A 16,361-nucleotide genomic window follows, 5' to 3' on the forward strand; every position below is an offset into this window, starting at 1 on the left:
CCTGACGAGTCTTACATGGTACTGTTCTGCAGTCCATTTTCTCTATGGATTCATTTGTTAAAACTCGAGCACTGCCAGAGGACGTCATTGCTGGTTGGCGTCCAAAAGTTATTGGCTAAAGTCACTCAGCAGATCTTACAGAAGCATCAACGGCTCTTCCTTCTTTGAGCATATTAGAATGTGGATGCATATTCAAATAAGTCCATTGTACCTTCTGATCAGTCTCATGTTTTAGTATAATTCTTTTTGGATGATCTTCCACATTCTCTCATCTACGTGCTCATTATTTATTTGCTAATTAGATTAGAATCGGAGTCTGTCTGTGGCATGGTAATTAATGGACAAACTCTCGCAGGTAGCAGATCATCATATTTCAATATCTGCGATTAGGATCTTTGCTGCAATGTAACAGAAGGCGTCCTAATTCTCTTTTCGCATTGTGTACAGGAACTGGTTCCCTAACAGATTATGATATCTTCCACTGGTGATAATTTTCACCTGTTACCCTTGATGTAGTGTAGCCCAACCTTAGAAAACTGCATGAGAGTTACCTTTAAGCCATATATATTTGAGTGGCCTCTGCTATGCTCTTACATAATTTGACCCAGCCTGATAAAGGTTTGGAGGATGAGATTGAGGCTCTGATATATATGATCTGTTCATCTTATATATATATATAATCTCATGAGGCTTTCATCACTCTCCTATGCTGAAGCAAATGACATGGCGAGCTTAGAGCTTTTTGTTGGTTACAGGCAAAGTCTTGATTAAAATTTATAGAGTATTACTAGGTCTCTTTAGTGTAGACATCTACAAATTGCGACCATAAGGTAGATATTGGCAAATGTGTAAAAAGGTGGAATCCCAATAACCATGAAATCGAAGTATTTCGGGTAAAAAGGAATTCATATATTAGAATTTGAAAGATAATTTTTAAAGTCTCGATTGAGATTGATGCATGAACTGCACTATTGGAGGGATATGGTGGTTATGAGAATTAGTGGTTGTTATTTGTAGTTGGTTGGTTATACTATTGTATCGGGATGGCGACTTGCAAAAACTATTTTTTTCTTTCTGGTCAGATTTAATGTGCTTATGCGCATGAAACCTAAACTAAATTTAAAATTTCACTCTCTATATTATCCAACTCTTAACATTTAATTTCATTCTCTTGACAATTTGCAATTGGTAGGTCCCTTGGGATAGGAATCTTATGATATATATTGGCATAACAAGCTAAAACTTTCTTGTTGTATTTTAGGTATAAACAAGCTAAAGTTTCATTTGTATTTTGTATGTAAAATGAAAGTTTTCATATGGAAGAAATATTGGCTATTTATATATTTGGTAGGACAATAAACCATGTGCCCATCATATAAATTATAAAACCTAATGGGAGATGCTACAAATTTTTTTTTTGAAAAAAAGGAAAAAAAGAGAGATGCACCACTACTATAATTACTCAAGATTAAAGTTTGGAAGATACAACATTCATAAATTACACCTAAATCCTTTGATTGCTAAGCAGAAGGATGTGAGCACTGAGACAAGCCCTAATTCAGGAGATGCTGGTGTAGTTAGCCGCACTACTATTAATTCTCATCTCTTATTTGCATTAGTGATAAAGCATATTCATAATAGAGATTCCTCCTCATATTGCGTCATCCTCTTTTCGACCTAATCTTGATCTCTCCATTGATAGCCTATTGTCTTGCATAGAACCAGCCATCTACTCTAATTTCTTTTGACTACAAATCAGACCCCCATCATGACTGAGGCATACTCATTTTTCCACATGAGCTATCTGCCTTCTAGTTCTTTAACTCATCTGAATCTCTTCCCTTATAAAAAAGACCATTGGGACATTATGGATCCAAACTCATGCAGAGAGAGCCACAAGCTATTTTAATGAGACTGTTAACATGCCTAATCAATGGTTTAACCAACGTTTTCCGTACCGGTACCAAACCCCGTACCAGTGCTGCACTAGTAGACGTACCGAATATCGGTACGGTACGGTATGCGGTATGCCAGGCATACCGATATTGGCATACCGATATCGGTACCCATCGGTACGGATACGGTATGCCCGATACTGACTGTTACCGACCGGTACAGCGTACCATTGGTCTAACACTTTTATTGAGCTATATCTCTGAGAAGGAAAACCCTACTTTGCTTGAGGATTGCATGATTCTATCACTGTTTACCTTGTCAAACATATTATAGCCAAACTTTTGGTTCATGGACTTAACTCTTTGTTGGGTTATCTTGTTCAGCATGAGTAGAAGGCTTTTGTGGCTAATAGGGACATAAGTGAAAATATTATGTTGACTCAAGAGATTGGCCATATTCCATATAAATGAACAATTCAAATGTCCAAACTGTGATGATCAAAATGGATATGCAAAAGGCCCATGACCAGATTAAATGGAGGGAAATTATTCAAGTGCTTAGTGGGATGGTTTTCTCTAGCAAATGGATTAATTGGACCTAACTATTATATTCTAATTCACGTGCGGTTGACAAATTGGTTCATAGAGAACTTTTGTTACTGTATCCTTTTATTCTCTTCTCCTAATCTTTAAATAGTATTCTTAACACCAAGATGCATCAGAACTATTTATCGAGTTTCAAAATTGATCATCGTAGTAATAGAATCGGCGAACTCATATTTCCTGATAACATTTCATTTCAAACTAGTAATTTTATTAGGTTGGACATTGCTGTTAACACATCAACGAAAGATTAAACTGGCCAAGAAAATACCAATCACATTCTAAATCATGGTACTAATTTGAATATTGATGTCTTAGTAAAAAAAAGTAATAGAATGAAAAATGAACTGAAGTTAACAACTCTTAGTAAGTTGACATACAACAATGGAAGCAATAACTAAGTAATATTTGAAATGAGGGGGACAAAGACATGGGGAAGATAGAGCACTGGCACCTACATGTCTATTAAATTACAAGTAATGTTATTGGAAGTTATTGCCTACAATGTAGAAAAATGTGATGCCACCGGAGTTAGAATGGAAATAACTGGAGTAAAACTACAAAAAGAGGAAACAATTCTCCTCTATAGTCTCACCAAGCATCATTAGATTCTATAAGCAACCCATCTTTTGCCCCACAAATGCTTCTGTATCTTTTCTTTCTTTTTCTTTTTTTTGTTGATGGAAAAAAAAAATGCTACTGTCTCCACAAGACATAACTGCAAGAAGCTGCATATGGAAGGTCCAACTCTGCTCAAACTGAAGAATAGGGATAAGAGTTGTAACAACCTAGGATCTCACCCATAATGGCTAGCCAGAAGTTATTATTTGGGTTCCTTGATCTTGTATAAGTACCTAAGATCTACCCAGTGAATAACCGATGTGGGACTAAACACACGCCCGCACGGGTTCTCACATACTCCCCCCGTTCAAGCCCTGATGTTCTCGTCATGCTAAGGGTTCAAATCCATTCGAATATAATCACAAACACCACGATCAGCCAGTGGTCAGCTCCAATAGATCCGTGCTGCAGTGTCCCCTAGTCCACATAGGTTATGGGCTGGGTCCGCTCTGATACCATTTGTAACAACCCAGGACCTCACCCAAAATGGCTAGCCGGAAGGTATTATTTGGATTCCTTGATTCTGTATAAGCATTCAAGATCTACCCAGCGAATAACCGATGTGGGACTAAACACACGCCCGCACGGGTCCTCACATACTCCCCCTGTTCAAGCCCTGACGTCCTCGTCAAGCTAAGGGTTCATATCCATTCAAATCTAATCACAAACACCACGATCGGCCCGTAGTCAGCCCCAATGGATCCGTGTTGCAATATCCTCTAGTCCACATAGGTTATGGGCTGGGTCCGCTCTGATACCATTTGTAACAACCCAGGACCTCACCCAAAATGGCTAGCCGGAAGTTATTATTTGGGTTCCTTGATCCTGTATAAATACCCAAGATCTATCCAGCGAATAACCGATGTGGGACTAAATACACGCCCGCACGGATCCTCACATACTCCCTCCATTCAAGCCCTGACGTCTTCGTCAGGCTAAGGGTTCAAATCTAATCACAAACACCACAATTGGCCCGTGGTCAGCCCCAATGAATCCGTGCTGCAGTGTCCCCTAGTCCACATAGGTTATGGGCCGGGTCTGCTCTGATACCATTTGTAACAACTCAGGACCTCACCCAAAATGGCTAGCTGGAAGGTATTATTTGAGTTCCTTGATCCTGTATAAGTACCCAAGATCTACCCAGCGAATAACCGACGTGGGACTAAACACATGCCCGCACGGATCCTCACATACTCCCTCCATTCAAGCCCTAACATTTTCGTCAGGCTAAGGGTTCAAATCTAACCACAAACACCACGATTGGCTCGTGGTCAGCCCCAATGAATCCGTGCTGCAGTGTCCCCTAGTCCACATAGGTTATGGGCCGGGTTTGCTCTGATACCACTTAAGTTGTCACGCCCCCGTCCCGAGATCGCGAGCCCGGGGTCGCGCCAACCGCCGCACACCCGTAGGAAACTCTCCCCACGAGCATGCAAGGCATCTAATCCAAAACACCTCAATTATGTAATTCTAAAATAATTTAACTGAATAAATGCAATCTTATTCCATTGACTAACTCAAGTCATAAGGTCTCACAAGTCTAAATACGCAGCGGAATAATCATTTACCAACATGCAGAAACCTAGTTCTTAAAATAACAAAAGTCCACCAATCATAATAAATGTCCATAATAACAAATCAACTTAAATAACCCTAATCTAAGATAACTTGTGCCACAATCCTTCTAGTCGCTCTCCCATTTTGAATCCCCAATAGACTAGTTCTCGAAATCTGTAAAACAACAAGAGATGGTATAATGAGCTAGACAACCCAGTAAGTAATGAACACTCTAGCTAGATAAATTAAGCAATAATATGTGAAAAATATATAAATATGCAGTTCCAAAGTATAAGTCAAATATTTCTTAAATTCATAAGATTCTTTTTGCGGTTTCAATTCATCTTGTCGATCCTGGACTATGACCACATGTTCCGTGTGGCAGGGTCATCAACACCGACTAATCTTCTTGCGGTGAGTCCCTCAGGACAGTCAATTGCCAACGTATCTGCCTCCATTGACGGGGTCCTCAACATAGCCAGGTCGAAGTTCAATTAGTTCACTATTTCATATTTCAGTCATGAAAACATGCAGTATAAAAACCAAATATCGTTCATATCTTAATTTCTTTCAATTTATCAGATTCAACTCAACAGCCAGGAACTATGACCACATGTTTCCTGTGGCAGGGTCATATCACTGACTATTCTTCTTGCGGTACCTATGTATTAGCCCCCATTGGCAGGGTCCTCAACATAGCCCGACTGCAAGTCGGAATCTAGTACAAGTCATTATCTTTCCTTTCATTATGTTCAGTGTTTCAAGCCGAAAAATACAATGTCAGAGCAATTAAATACAATTCGAACCAGGAGCAAATACGTTCAATCAGAGTTATACAATATTCTAAAATTATACATATAATCCATGCATCAAATTCGTAATCATAAATAATTCAATTTGTAAAATAAATATTTAGTTTGCCGATAAATCTAATAAAGAGGTTACATCACTTACCTTGGGAACGCGATTCGCAACAAATCCAATTAATTCCGCAAATCCCTCGCAGAACCTAATATTCAAAAATCATATTCTTCTTTTAAAATTCATCACAACATATATATATATATATATATATATATATATATATATATATATATACCAAGACTTAAATTTTAATATCCTCCCATGGCTGGCCCTGCAGGAGTGCCAAACCCCGAGTTTGGGTTCATACCCGAATACCACCCCCTCTCTTTATTATTATATTTATTATATATATATATATATTTTTCTTTTCTTTTTTTTTCTTTTTCTTCTTTTCTTTCTTCTTTTCTCTCTTCTTTTTCCTTCTTTTCTTTTTCTTCTTTCTTCTTTTCTCTCTTGACTCCCTTCTTCTCCTTCGGTGAAACAGGGGACCCCATGACCCCCTGTCGCCGCCCCCTCTTCTCTCCTCTCAATCAAACCCAAGGCGGCCGCGGTGGCCGGCCTTGGCAGTGGCAGGAGGTGGCGAAGCAAGTCCGGCCACCCCCGGCGACTGGCGGCGGCGAACACGCCGACGGCTAGAACAAGCCGTTTTGGACCCAAATCCGGCGATCGGCCGGCTCAAAAACCCCATACACCAAGGCTAAACATCAAAAGAGGAGGAGAAGAAGGCGAGGGACTCTTACCTCAGCCCCGACGAAGACCGGTAGTTCTCCCCCTCTCCGACGGCAATGAAGAAGAAGAAGACCCCCGTACGAACCCAATAGCCCTCTCTCTCTCCCTCTCACTTTCGGCGGCAATGCGAAGAAGACCCTCCCCCTTTGCGGCGGCTCTCCTTCGGTGGGTTCAAAGGAGAAGGAGAAGGAGAAGGAGAAGGAAGCCCTAACACAGGGCTCTTCCTTCTTCTTCAGGATCGAAAGAATCCATCCCGTTGCTGCCTCACGTGCATTGCACGTGAGGCCAAGTATTGGGACTGGGCCGGTCAAGTGGACCGGGCCCAGTTCCAGGGTCTCACATGAAAGCGAAGAACCTAGGATTCACTTTCAGTGGTATCAGAGCAAGGTTTATGTTTAAACTTTTATGTTTTAATTCTTGCAATTAAATCTGAAATCATTAACATGTTTAGATTAGATCTAAAGTGCTTTTTATGATTGATTTAATTGCTGATTATGCATGATTAAGTAGATCTGAAATTTTGGATGCATATGATGCATGTTTGTGTTAGGATTAGTAACATGAATAAATCTGATTAATACCTTTTATGATGGATGAAAGTTGTGAATCTGATTCTTGACTTCGCAGCCACGCACACGAATGGCCTCTACGAGAAGTACACGCGAAGTCCTGAAGGATCTTCTTCCGCAACAGTGCTAGCAGCTGCAGAACACTTGAAAGCTGAAATCTGCCCGCCGGGATTCAATCAACTCTTGATCAATCGTCTTGAAGCAGATAGAGATGAGGTTTGTAAGAAAAGTAGAGGACTCAGATCTGATCTTGAATCTTCTAGATATTCACCCTGAAAACCCTATCTAAAATGGAGAAGAAGAGGAGGAGGAGGCGGGTGAGGAAGAAGGCTACAATGGATGTGTTTTTGGTGCCCATGTTTGACCCCTTTTAATGGCCTCCGAATTTTCATTCAAAATTCGAAATTTATTTTCAAAAAACCTCTTTTAGTTGGCACATGCAAAGGAATAGGAACAACCCAAATCAGATCTCAACCAAATCTGATTTAAATTCAAATTTTAAACACATGTGCAAGAGGGAAGGAATTTGAAATCCATGCGGCAAGGTAAAACACTTCATAATTTCGAAATCACCTCTTGAAATTCGAATTTAATCCATTCAAAAACTCATACGCCACCTTGGCTGATCGTTTGAGTGATTAAAATCATTTAACACATTGCTTAATGTTTGAATTTAAATTCAAATAACAAACAATGTCGCCATGTGTCAAGCAATGGGTCCATGTGCCATGCAATAATTTTGGTTTATTTAAAATTCATGAAATCCAATTCCATGTCACCAATAATTGCCACATCATCTGAGCCTAATCCCCTTGGGTTGCACCTAATCAAATTTGGTCAAACCCGAATTAAAACAAAGCAATTTGGTTGAACCCAATCTAATCAGGTCAGACCCTGATTGAGCTCAAATTGAATCCAATTCAATTTTGGCTCATGCAAACTCAATCAAATTGAATTATTACTTTGTGTTGGACCTAATTCAATTAGGTCAATCCCCAATTAAGAACAAATTAATTTAAAATTAATTTGATCAGCTTAAGTCCTTTTTGGTTCTAACCTAATCCAATCAGGTCAAAATCCTGATTGAGCCCAAACTTGAATCCAATTCAATTTGGCTCATCCTTAGCACAATTACTCAATCAAATTGAGTTTATTAGTAATTTAATTACTAATTAATCCTTCAATAATTACTTTAATTATTTTATAAGATAATTTGCCAATCAAATTGACCAAATTATCCCTGAATGATTCTTAATCATTCATCAGCTTTCTTGATCAATCAGGAATCTTCTATGCGTGTGACCTCATAGGTTCGAACCTAAGCCGGTAGTATAGGAACAATTTCCTACACTAATTGATGTGACCATCTAGCAATGGTACCCAACGTCCGGATAGGCCGAATATATGCGAAGCAAATATTCTGGAACCCTGAACTATGGTTACTGTATAATTCAATCCCTTTGACTCCTAATGCCAGGATGACTTAGAGCTCACTGTCAACCCTATAATTAGTACATCCATTATATGATTAACTTTAGATATCCCGTGACTCCTCACTGGGATTACCCTGGCCAAGGTTTTGCTAAATTAATCACAAGACATTATCTCCTATTTTCAGGAGGGGTCAATTCCATCTTGACTCACAACTGACTACGCAAGTACTTGACTGCACCCAGTGACCTTCCGTCACTGAATTAGAAATTCAGATAGTCCGGTACCAAAGTACAGTGAGTTGCTTCTAGTCACAGGTTGCGGTCTCAGGTCAGAGGGCCAAACTTATACCCATATCCACTCGGAACATCTCTCGACAGTAGAGCGTTCCGGAATTGGTCACGTTTAGTGAAATGTACTTCTACACTTCACTTGTGTGGCATACCAGTGTCTCCACACTCCGTGGTTAAGAGGACAACCAACATATATGTCACACAACGACCTAATCTCGATAATGTTGTTGTCCTAGTAACAACATATCATTTCGTCGCAAATAAGTTTAAGGACTCAAAGATAAATCCTCCTTTATCATAACATAAGTCCTAAGGACTTCATCATATAAGAGTTCATTTGAAGATGAAATGATGAATAATGCCAAATAACACTTTATTAATTTGTCAATTCATTTACAAAATTCAATCATCAATATGCTGACGATTGACATTTAGGATACAAATTCCAACAACTCCCACTTAGCCTAATGCCAATCGGCACAGTATCTAATACTCATCTTCGACTTGTGTTCATCGAACTCTTTGATGCCGAGGACTTTGGTAAATGGGTCAGCCAGATTTTCTTTTGTGTCAATCTTCTGAAGATCAATATCACCTCGATCGATGATCTCTCGAACCAGGTGGTAGCGACGTAGAATATGCTTGGTCCGCTGATGTGCTTTGGGTTCTCTTGCTTGAGCTATGGCCCCAGTATTGTCACAAAATACAGGCACTGGACCATCAATGGAGGGTGTCACTCCAAGCTCGGTGATGAACTTCCGCAACCATACAGCTTCCTTGGCGGCATCAGATGCTGCGATATATTCTGCTTCACATGTAGAATCTGCCACTGTATGCTGCTTGGAACTCTTCCAGCAGATGGCCCCACCCTTAAGAGTGAAGATATATCCCGACACGCTCTTGCTATCATCTTGATCTGACTGAAAACTTGAATCGGTATATCCTTCAAGTTTTAAGTCAGAATCACCGTAGACAAGCCACTGATCTTTAGTATTTCTCAAATACTTAAGGATGGTTTTGACAACCTTCCAGTGGTTGCTACCTGGATCAGACTGGTATCTACTCACTACTCCTAGTGAGTATGCCACGTCTGGTCTAGTACATGTCATGGCATACATTATAGATCCCACTGCCGAAGCATATGGAATTCTATCCATACTCTCTCTTTCTTGAGAGGTTGTCGGACAATCCCTTTTAGAGAGGTTAATTCCATGGCCCATTGGAAGATAGCCTTTCTTGGAATTAATCATACTGAACCTTTTCAGTATAGTATCAATGTATGTGGATTGGGATAATCCAAGCAATCTTCTAGATCTATCTCTATAGATCTTCATCCCTAGGATGTAAGATGCTTCTCCCAAATCCTTCATGGCAAATTGAGATGATAGCCAAACCTTTATTCCTTGTAATGCAGGAATGTCATTCCCGATTAAAAGAATGTCATCCACATACAAAACAAGAAATATAATAACTGAACCATTTGCCCATTTATAAATGCAAGGTTCCTCTTCATTCTTAATGAAGCCATATGATTTGATCACCTTATCAAATCGTATGTTCCAACTCCGTGAAGCTTGCTTTAATCCATAAATGGATTTTTGAAGCTTGCACACCTTAGACTCATCTGCAGATATAAAACCTTCAGGTTGCATCATATACACCTCTTCTTCTAAATCTCCATTTAGAAAAGCAGTTTTAACATCCATCTGCCAGATCTCATAATCTAAGTGTGCTGCTATCGCAAGCATAATCCGAATAGATTGGAGCATTGCCACAGGAGAAAACGTCTCGTCATAGTCAATACCATAACGTTGACGATATCCCTTGGCAACCAGACGGGCTTTATAGGTCTCTACTTTTCCGTCTGCGCCCCGTTTCCTTTTGAATATCCACTTACACCCTATGGGTTTAATTCCTTCGGGTGGGTCAACTAATGTCCAAACATCATTGACCTTCATGGATTCCATTTCGGATTGCATGGCTCCAAGCCATTTATCAGAGTCATACCTCTGCATTGCATCCATATATGTGATCGGATCCTCATCGTTTTCATCAAGTTCGATAGGATCCCCATCCCGGACCAAGAAACCGTAGTATCTGTCCGGCTGACGTGGTACTCTACCCGATCGCCTTAATGGTACATCTAATATGGGTTCTGGATCTGATCTAATCAAATCCGACTCAACTGGTTCAGTAGATGGTGTCGGATCTTCTACATGTTGAACTTCTCTAAGCTCAACATTAGAGCTATTTGTTCCTTCACCAAGGAATTCCTTTTCTAAGAAAATTGCTCTATTGCTTACGAACAACTTTTGTTCTTCAGCAAAGTAGAAGTAATATCCTTTAGTTTCTTTAGGGTAACCAACAAAGAAATATTTGTCAGACTTGGGTTCAAGTTTGTCTGTCTTCAAATGTTTGACGTACGCCGGACACCCCCAAATCCTAAGGTGAGAGAGCATCGGCTTATGTCCAGTCCACATCTCATGTGGTGTTTTATTTACAGACTTACTTGGAACCTTATTTAGAATATAGCAGGCTGACTCAAGAGCATATCCCCAAAAGGATATGGGCAGATTAGCAAACCCCATCATGGATCGAACCATGTCTAACAGAGTTCGATTTCTCCTTTCTGACACACCATTATATTGTGGTGTACTAGGAGGAGTCCATTGGGAGAGAATCCCATTTTCTCCTAGATATGTCAAAAATTCACTGGAGAGGTATTCACCTCCTCGATCTGATCGAAGAGTTTTAATACTCTTTCCAGTTTGTTTTTCTACTTCATTACGATATAATTTGAACATTTCAAATGATTCAGATTTATGTCTCATTAAATAGACATAACCATACCTAGAAAGGTCGTCTGTAAACGTAATGAAATATAAATACCCACCTCTAGCATCTTGCTCATTGGCCCACATACATCAGAATGTACAAGGGTCAATAAATCACTGGCTCGTTCACCTTTTCCGGTAAAAGGTGATTTGGTCATTTTACCAAGAAGACATGATTCACAGGTTGTCAATGATTCACAATCATTAACATCAAGGATTTCCTCTTTACTTAACCTGTTCATCCTATTCTTGTTAATATGACCTAGCCTATGATGCCAAAGGTAGACATCCGTGACATTATCTATTCTAGGGCGCTTATTGGATTTATACATTACATGAACAGGCTGTGACAAAATGTAAATGCCATTACTCAGAATTCCATTCATTACAACAACACCATTCCAAATGACATTGCAATAATCCTTTTTTATTGATATTTCATAACCATTTTTGGCCAAAAGGCCTACAGAAATGATATTCAATAGAAAACTTGGACAATAGTGACAATCACTAAGGACATTTACATGAGAGCTGAATTCAAGTTTAAGAATTCCTAAAGCTAGAACTGGAACTGGTCTTCCATCTCCAACATTCAGGAACCTTTCTCCTTCTTCAAACCTCTTACTGACTTGTAGCCCCTGCAACGCAAATATTAAAAGGACTACCGGTATCCAATACCCAGGTCGAATTATCACAAATAGAAAAATTGCAAGGTATTATCATATAAGTACCTTGATTGGCAACTGATTGCCCACTTTTCTTAGGCCGGTTCGGATCGAGGGATGCAATGTAAAGAGGACAGTTCCTCTTCCAATGTCCTTGCTTCTTACAGAAGAAGCACTCCGCCTTGCTCTGATCAGCCTTTTTATTCTTTTTCTGACTAGGCTGAGCATGGTGCACCTGTTTCTTTTGGATTTTATTTTTCTTTTTCCCTTTCTTAAAGGAGCGACCCTTGGATGAACCTCCCACTAAATTCACCGTCTTCTTAAGAAGTTGGTGATCATTCTCAAACATCTGTAGTAACCCCAACAATTGGTGATAATTCACTACAGGTTTCGTCATACGAAAATGAGTGAGAAAAGGACGGTATGATCCAGGCAATGAGTTTAGTATGGCATCCTTCCCCAATTGATCATGAAGGGGAAAGCCAAGAGAGCTTAGACGCTCGATCAACTCAATCATGTACAGTACATGATCAGTTACCGAGGTCCCATCTTTCATTCGGGCGCTGAAGATGGCACAACTAGTTTTGTGCCTCTCAACGTCGTCAGGAACGCCGAATGATTCATTCAACACTTGAATGATATCTTCCGGCTGCGTATTCTCAAAACGCCTACTAAACTCATCACTCATTACTGCCAACATGATGCATCGAACAGTGATCCGGTCACTGAGCCACTTCTGATAAGTGTCTCTGGCCGATCTTGATGCATTAGCAGCGGGCTGCTCAGGTGCTTGATCCGTTATCACATAAAGGATCCTCTCATGCTCTAGCACTATTTTCAATTTCCTATGCCAATTATTGAAATTTGGACCAGTCAACTTGTCATTGTCCAACAATGAGCGAAGTGATAAATTAGTGGCCATTTCTGCATAAAAAGAAAATTTGGCTATTAGTATATGAATTGACTAAACACAGTAGACTTGGACTTTAGTCTAAAGATATTTCCACTATTTTATACAAATTGGTAGCCTCTACCTCTAATTCGAAAAATTACTCCTAATTCTTTAGTGGGCACTAGAACCCAATAGATCCCATATAGGCCCGAGTGTGGCTCGGCCAACCCATATGCACCTATTGGTAGGTTCTTAACCAATTGCTTCACCAAGCAACTTCTAGTGATGATTTTGCCCTAGGTTTTTCGGCAGGCGTGTGGCGCCTCCACCGAATACCCTAGTCAGGTCCAACCATTAAATGATAGGGTTAAGTCTAATCAATTAATAGACGACCAAGCCCGAGTGTGGCTCGGCTCACCTGACCGCCTATTGAAGGTACACTTAACTCATCATATATTGAATGACAATTCCAATGCTTGATAAGTACCAGGCGTGTGGCGCCTCCAATAATTATCAAAACATTGGACCCATTATCACCCAACTTAATGGGAGGCTATGACCTAGTTATCTCCATAACCATTTCATTTTAAGGACCTAATAATTTTAGAGGATTTCATAATTAGGATAGATGAGAAGATCCGGTTAGTCTAATTTCTCCCACTGACTTCACCAAATCAGATTAGACTCAAACCGGTTAAGGAGACACCTAAATCAGTCATACTGATTTTCCTTAAGGCATGGGCTAACTCGAATCATTAAGTGATCCAATCAAAATGTGATTGACCATATCGGCCAGGTAAGTCAGATCGGTGGAAGGGATATGCCATTAACTCGACAAAGACGAATCAGTGTGAGTAGCTCCCAATTAAAAACCACCGGTTAAAACTGCCAAACTTACCTTAGACACCGACTGGTTAATCAATTTCGATTTGATTACTCAAATGACTCGGGCTACACCTCTGAGCCTAAATCAAGTTCCATCTTGGTCTAATCAAAGACATGGAATTGATCAATCTACAACTATTGTATTTAACCTAGAGTTTCCTTGACCTAATCTAGTTACTACTTAATTAGATTTGATCAATTAACTCTAATTAGACCATGTTTGATTCTAACCTTAGGTCTAACCCAATTCTAAGAACTTGATTCAAGCTAACCCATATGCCCAAAGAATTATGCAATGTCAATTAATTGAGTTACAATTCTATTTCATAACACTTAATTCTCAATTAAGTTTAGACTTATGAAAGTTTTGATCATTGCATATTTCTTTTTAATTACATATTAATTACAATCTTTCAGTTCTTAAAATACATTTTCAGATCTGAGTTTTTGTAATTAATCACATGTAATCAGATTTAATTCATGTTTAAGTCATTATGTTTTATGTTCATGCATCACATATACATAACAACATGAATTAATACAAACAACATACATCTTATGTATTTGTTTTTTCACTTTTATTTTCAGATCTGATTTGTTCATTAAAATCAGAGATCATATGAATCATAAACTTTATTTAGATCTAATTTAAACAATATTATGATTTCAGATTTATTCATGTTACTAATCCTAACACAAACATGCATCATATGCATCCAAAATTTCAGATCTACTTAATCATGCATAATCAGCAATTAAATCAATCATAAAAAGCACTTTAGATCTAATCTAAACATGTTAATGATTTCAGATTTAATTGCAAGAATTAAAACATAAAAGTTTAAACATAAACCTTGCTCTGATACCACTGAAAGTGAATCCTAGGTTCTTCGGTGTTTAGCATGCTGAATTTTTTTTTTTTTTTGAAAACCATGGCTGAACCTGATCGGGTTGCCTACGTACCCCTTCATAAGGGGGATCAAGCCATACGTAGTTCTTTTTAAGTTTTAAAATGCAGCGGAAAAACCGAATCAAACAATTTAATTCATGCATGCTTACAAGATCAAATCTAGAAATCAGCACCTTAAGAACACATAGGATTATGCCGGAATTGTTTAAACAATTATGCTAAAACTTTTATGCATGATTAACTATCAGATCTGAAACTTAAGAACTCTATTCCAATTAATCTCCGAATATCCATCGAATGGATTCTGGAGATATCTCCGTGAGGAGCCCCAAAAGAGGGTAAAACCTCGGGGAATTGGACCTAGACCTTGACATCATAATAAATGATTAATGCTAGATTAATACCTTTTATGATGGATGAAAGTTGTGAATCTGATTCTTGACTTCGCAGCCACGCACACGAATGGCCTCTACGAGAAGTACACGCGAAGTCCTGAAGGATCTTCTTCCGCAACAGTGCTAGCAGCTGCAGAACACTTGAAAGCTGAAATCTGCCCGCCGGGATTCAATCAACTCTTGATCAATCGTCTTGAAGCAGATAGAGATGAGGTTTGTAAGAAAAGTAGAGGACTCAGATCTGATCTTGAATCTTCTAGATATTCACCCTGAAAACCCTATCTAAAATGGAGAAGAAGAGGAGGAGGAGGCGGGTGAGGAAGAAGGCTACAATGGATGTGTTTTTGGTGCCCATGTTTGACCCCTTTTAATGGCCTCCGAATTTTCATTCAAAATTCGAAATTTATTTTCAAAAAACCTCTTTTAGTTGGCACATGCAAAGGAATAGGAACAACCCAAATCAGATCTCAACCAAATCTGATTTAAATTCAAATTTTAAACACATGTGCAAGAGGGAAGGAATTTGAAATCCATGCGGCAAGGTAAAACACTTCATAATTTCGAAATCACCTCTTGAAATTCGAATTTAATCCATTCAAAAACTCATACGCCACCTTGGCTGATCGTTTGAGTGATTAAAATCATTTAACACATTGCTTAATGTTTGAATTTAAATTCAAATAACAAACAATGTCGCCATGTGTCAAGCAATGGGTCCATGTGCCATGCAATAATTTTGGTTTATTTAAAATTCATGAAATCCAATTCCATGTCACCAATAATTGCCACATCATCTGAGCCTAATCCCCTTGGGTTGCACCTAATCAAATTTGGTCAAACCCGAATTAAAACAAAGCAATTTGGTTGAACCCAATCTAATCAGGTCAGACCCTGATTGAGCTCAAATTGAATCCAATTCAATTTTGGCTCATGCAAACTCAATCAAATTGAATTATTACTTTGTGTTGGACCTAATTCAATTAGGTCAATCCCCAATTAAGAACAAATTAATTTAAAATTAATTTGATCAGCTTAAGTCCTTTTTGGTTCTAACCTAATCCAATCAGGTCAAAATCCTGATTGAGCCCAAACTTGAATCCAATTCAATTTGGCTCATCCTTAGCACAATTACTCAATCAAATTGAGTTTATTAGTAATTTAATTACTAATTAATCCTTCAATAATTACTTTAATTATTTTATAAGATAATTTGCCAAT

General features: G+C 38.8%; 1 protein-coding gene across 2 annotated transcripts in view; it reads left to right on the forward strand.

Annotated features, from left to right (window-relative positions):
* DHAR3 (dehydroascorbate reductase 1) overlaps positions 1-511 on the forward strand; it is a 36,383-nt gene extending 35,872 nt beyond the window's left edge. For both annotated transcript variants that reach the window (XM_089928577.1, XM_039119550.3), the window contains one exon: positions 33-511. In XM_089928577.1, coding sequence (XP_089784703.1) covers positions 33-119 — 87 coding nt within the window. In that variant the 3' untranslated portion in view covers positions 120-511. The remainder of the gene's footprint in view (positions 1-32) is intronic.
* The last annotated feature ends 15,850 nt before the right edge of the window (positions 512-16,361 follow it).

Source organism: Phoenix dactylifera, chromosome 18, assembly GCF_051530095.1.
Source record: "Phoenix dactylifera cultivar Ajwa chromosome 18, Ajwa_hap1_PhDact_Kaust_v1.1, whole genome shotgun sequence".
NCBI lineage: Eukaryota > Viridiplantae > Streptophyta > Magnoliopsida > Arecales > Arecaceae > Phoenix > Phoenix dactylifera.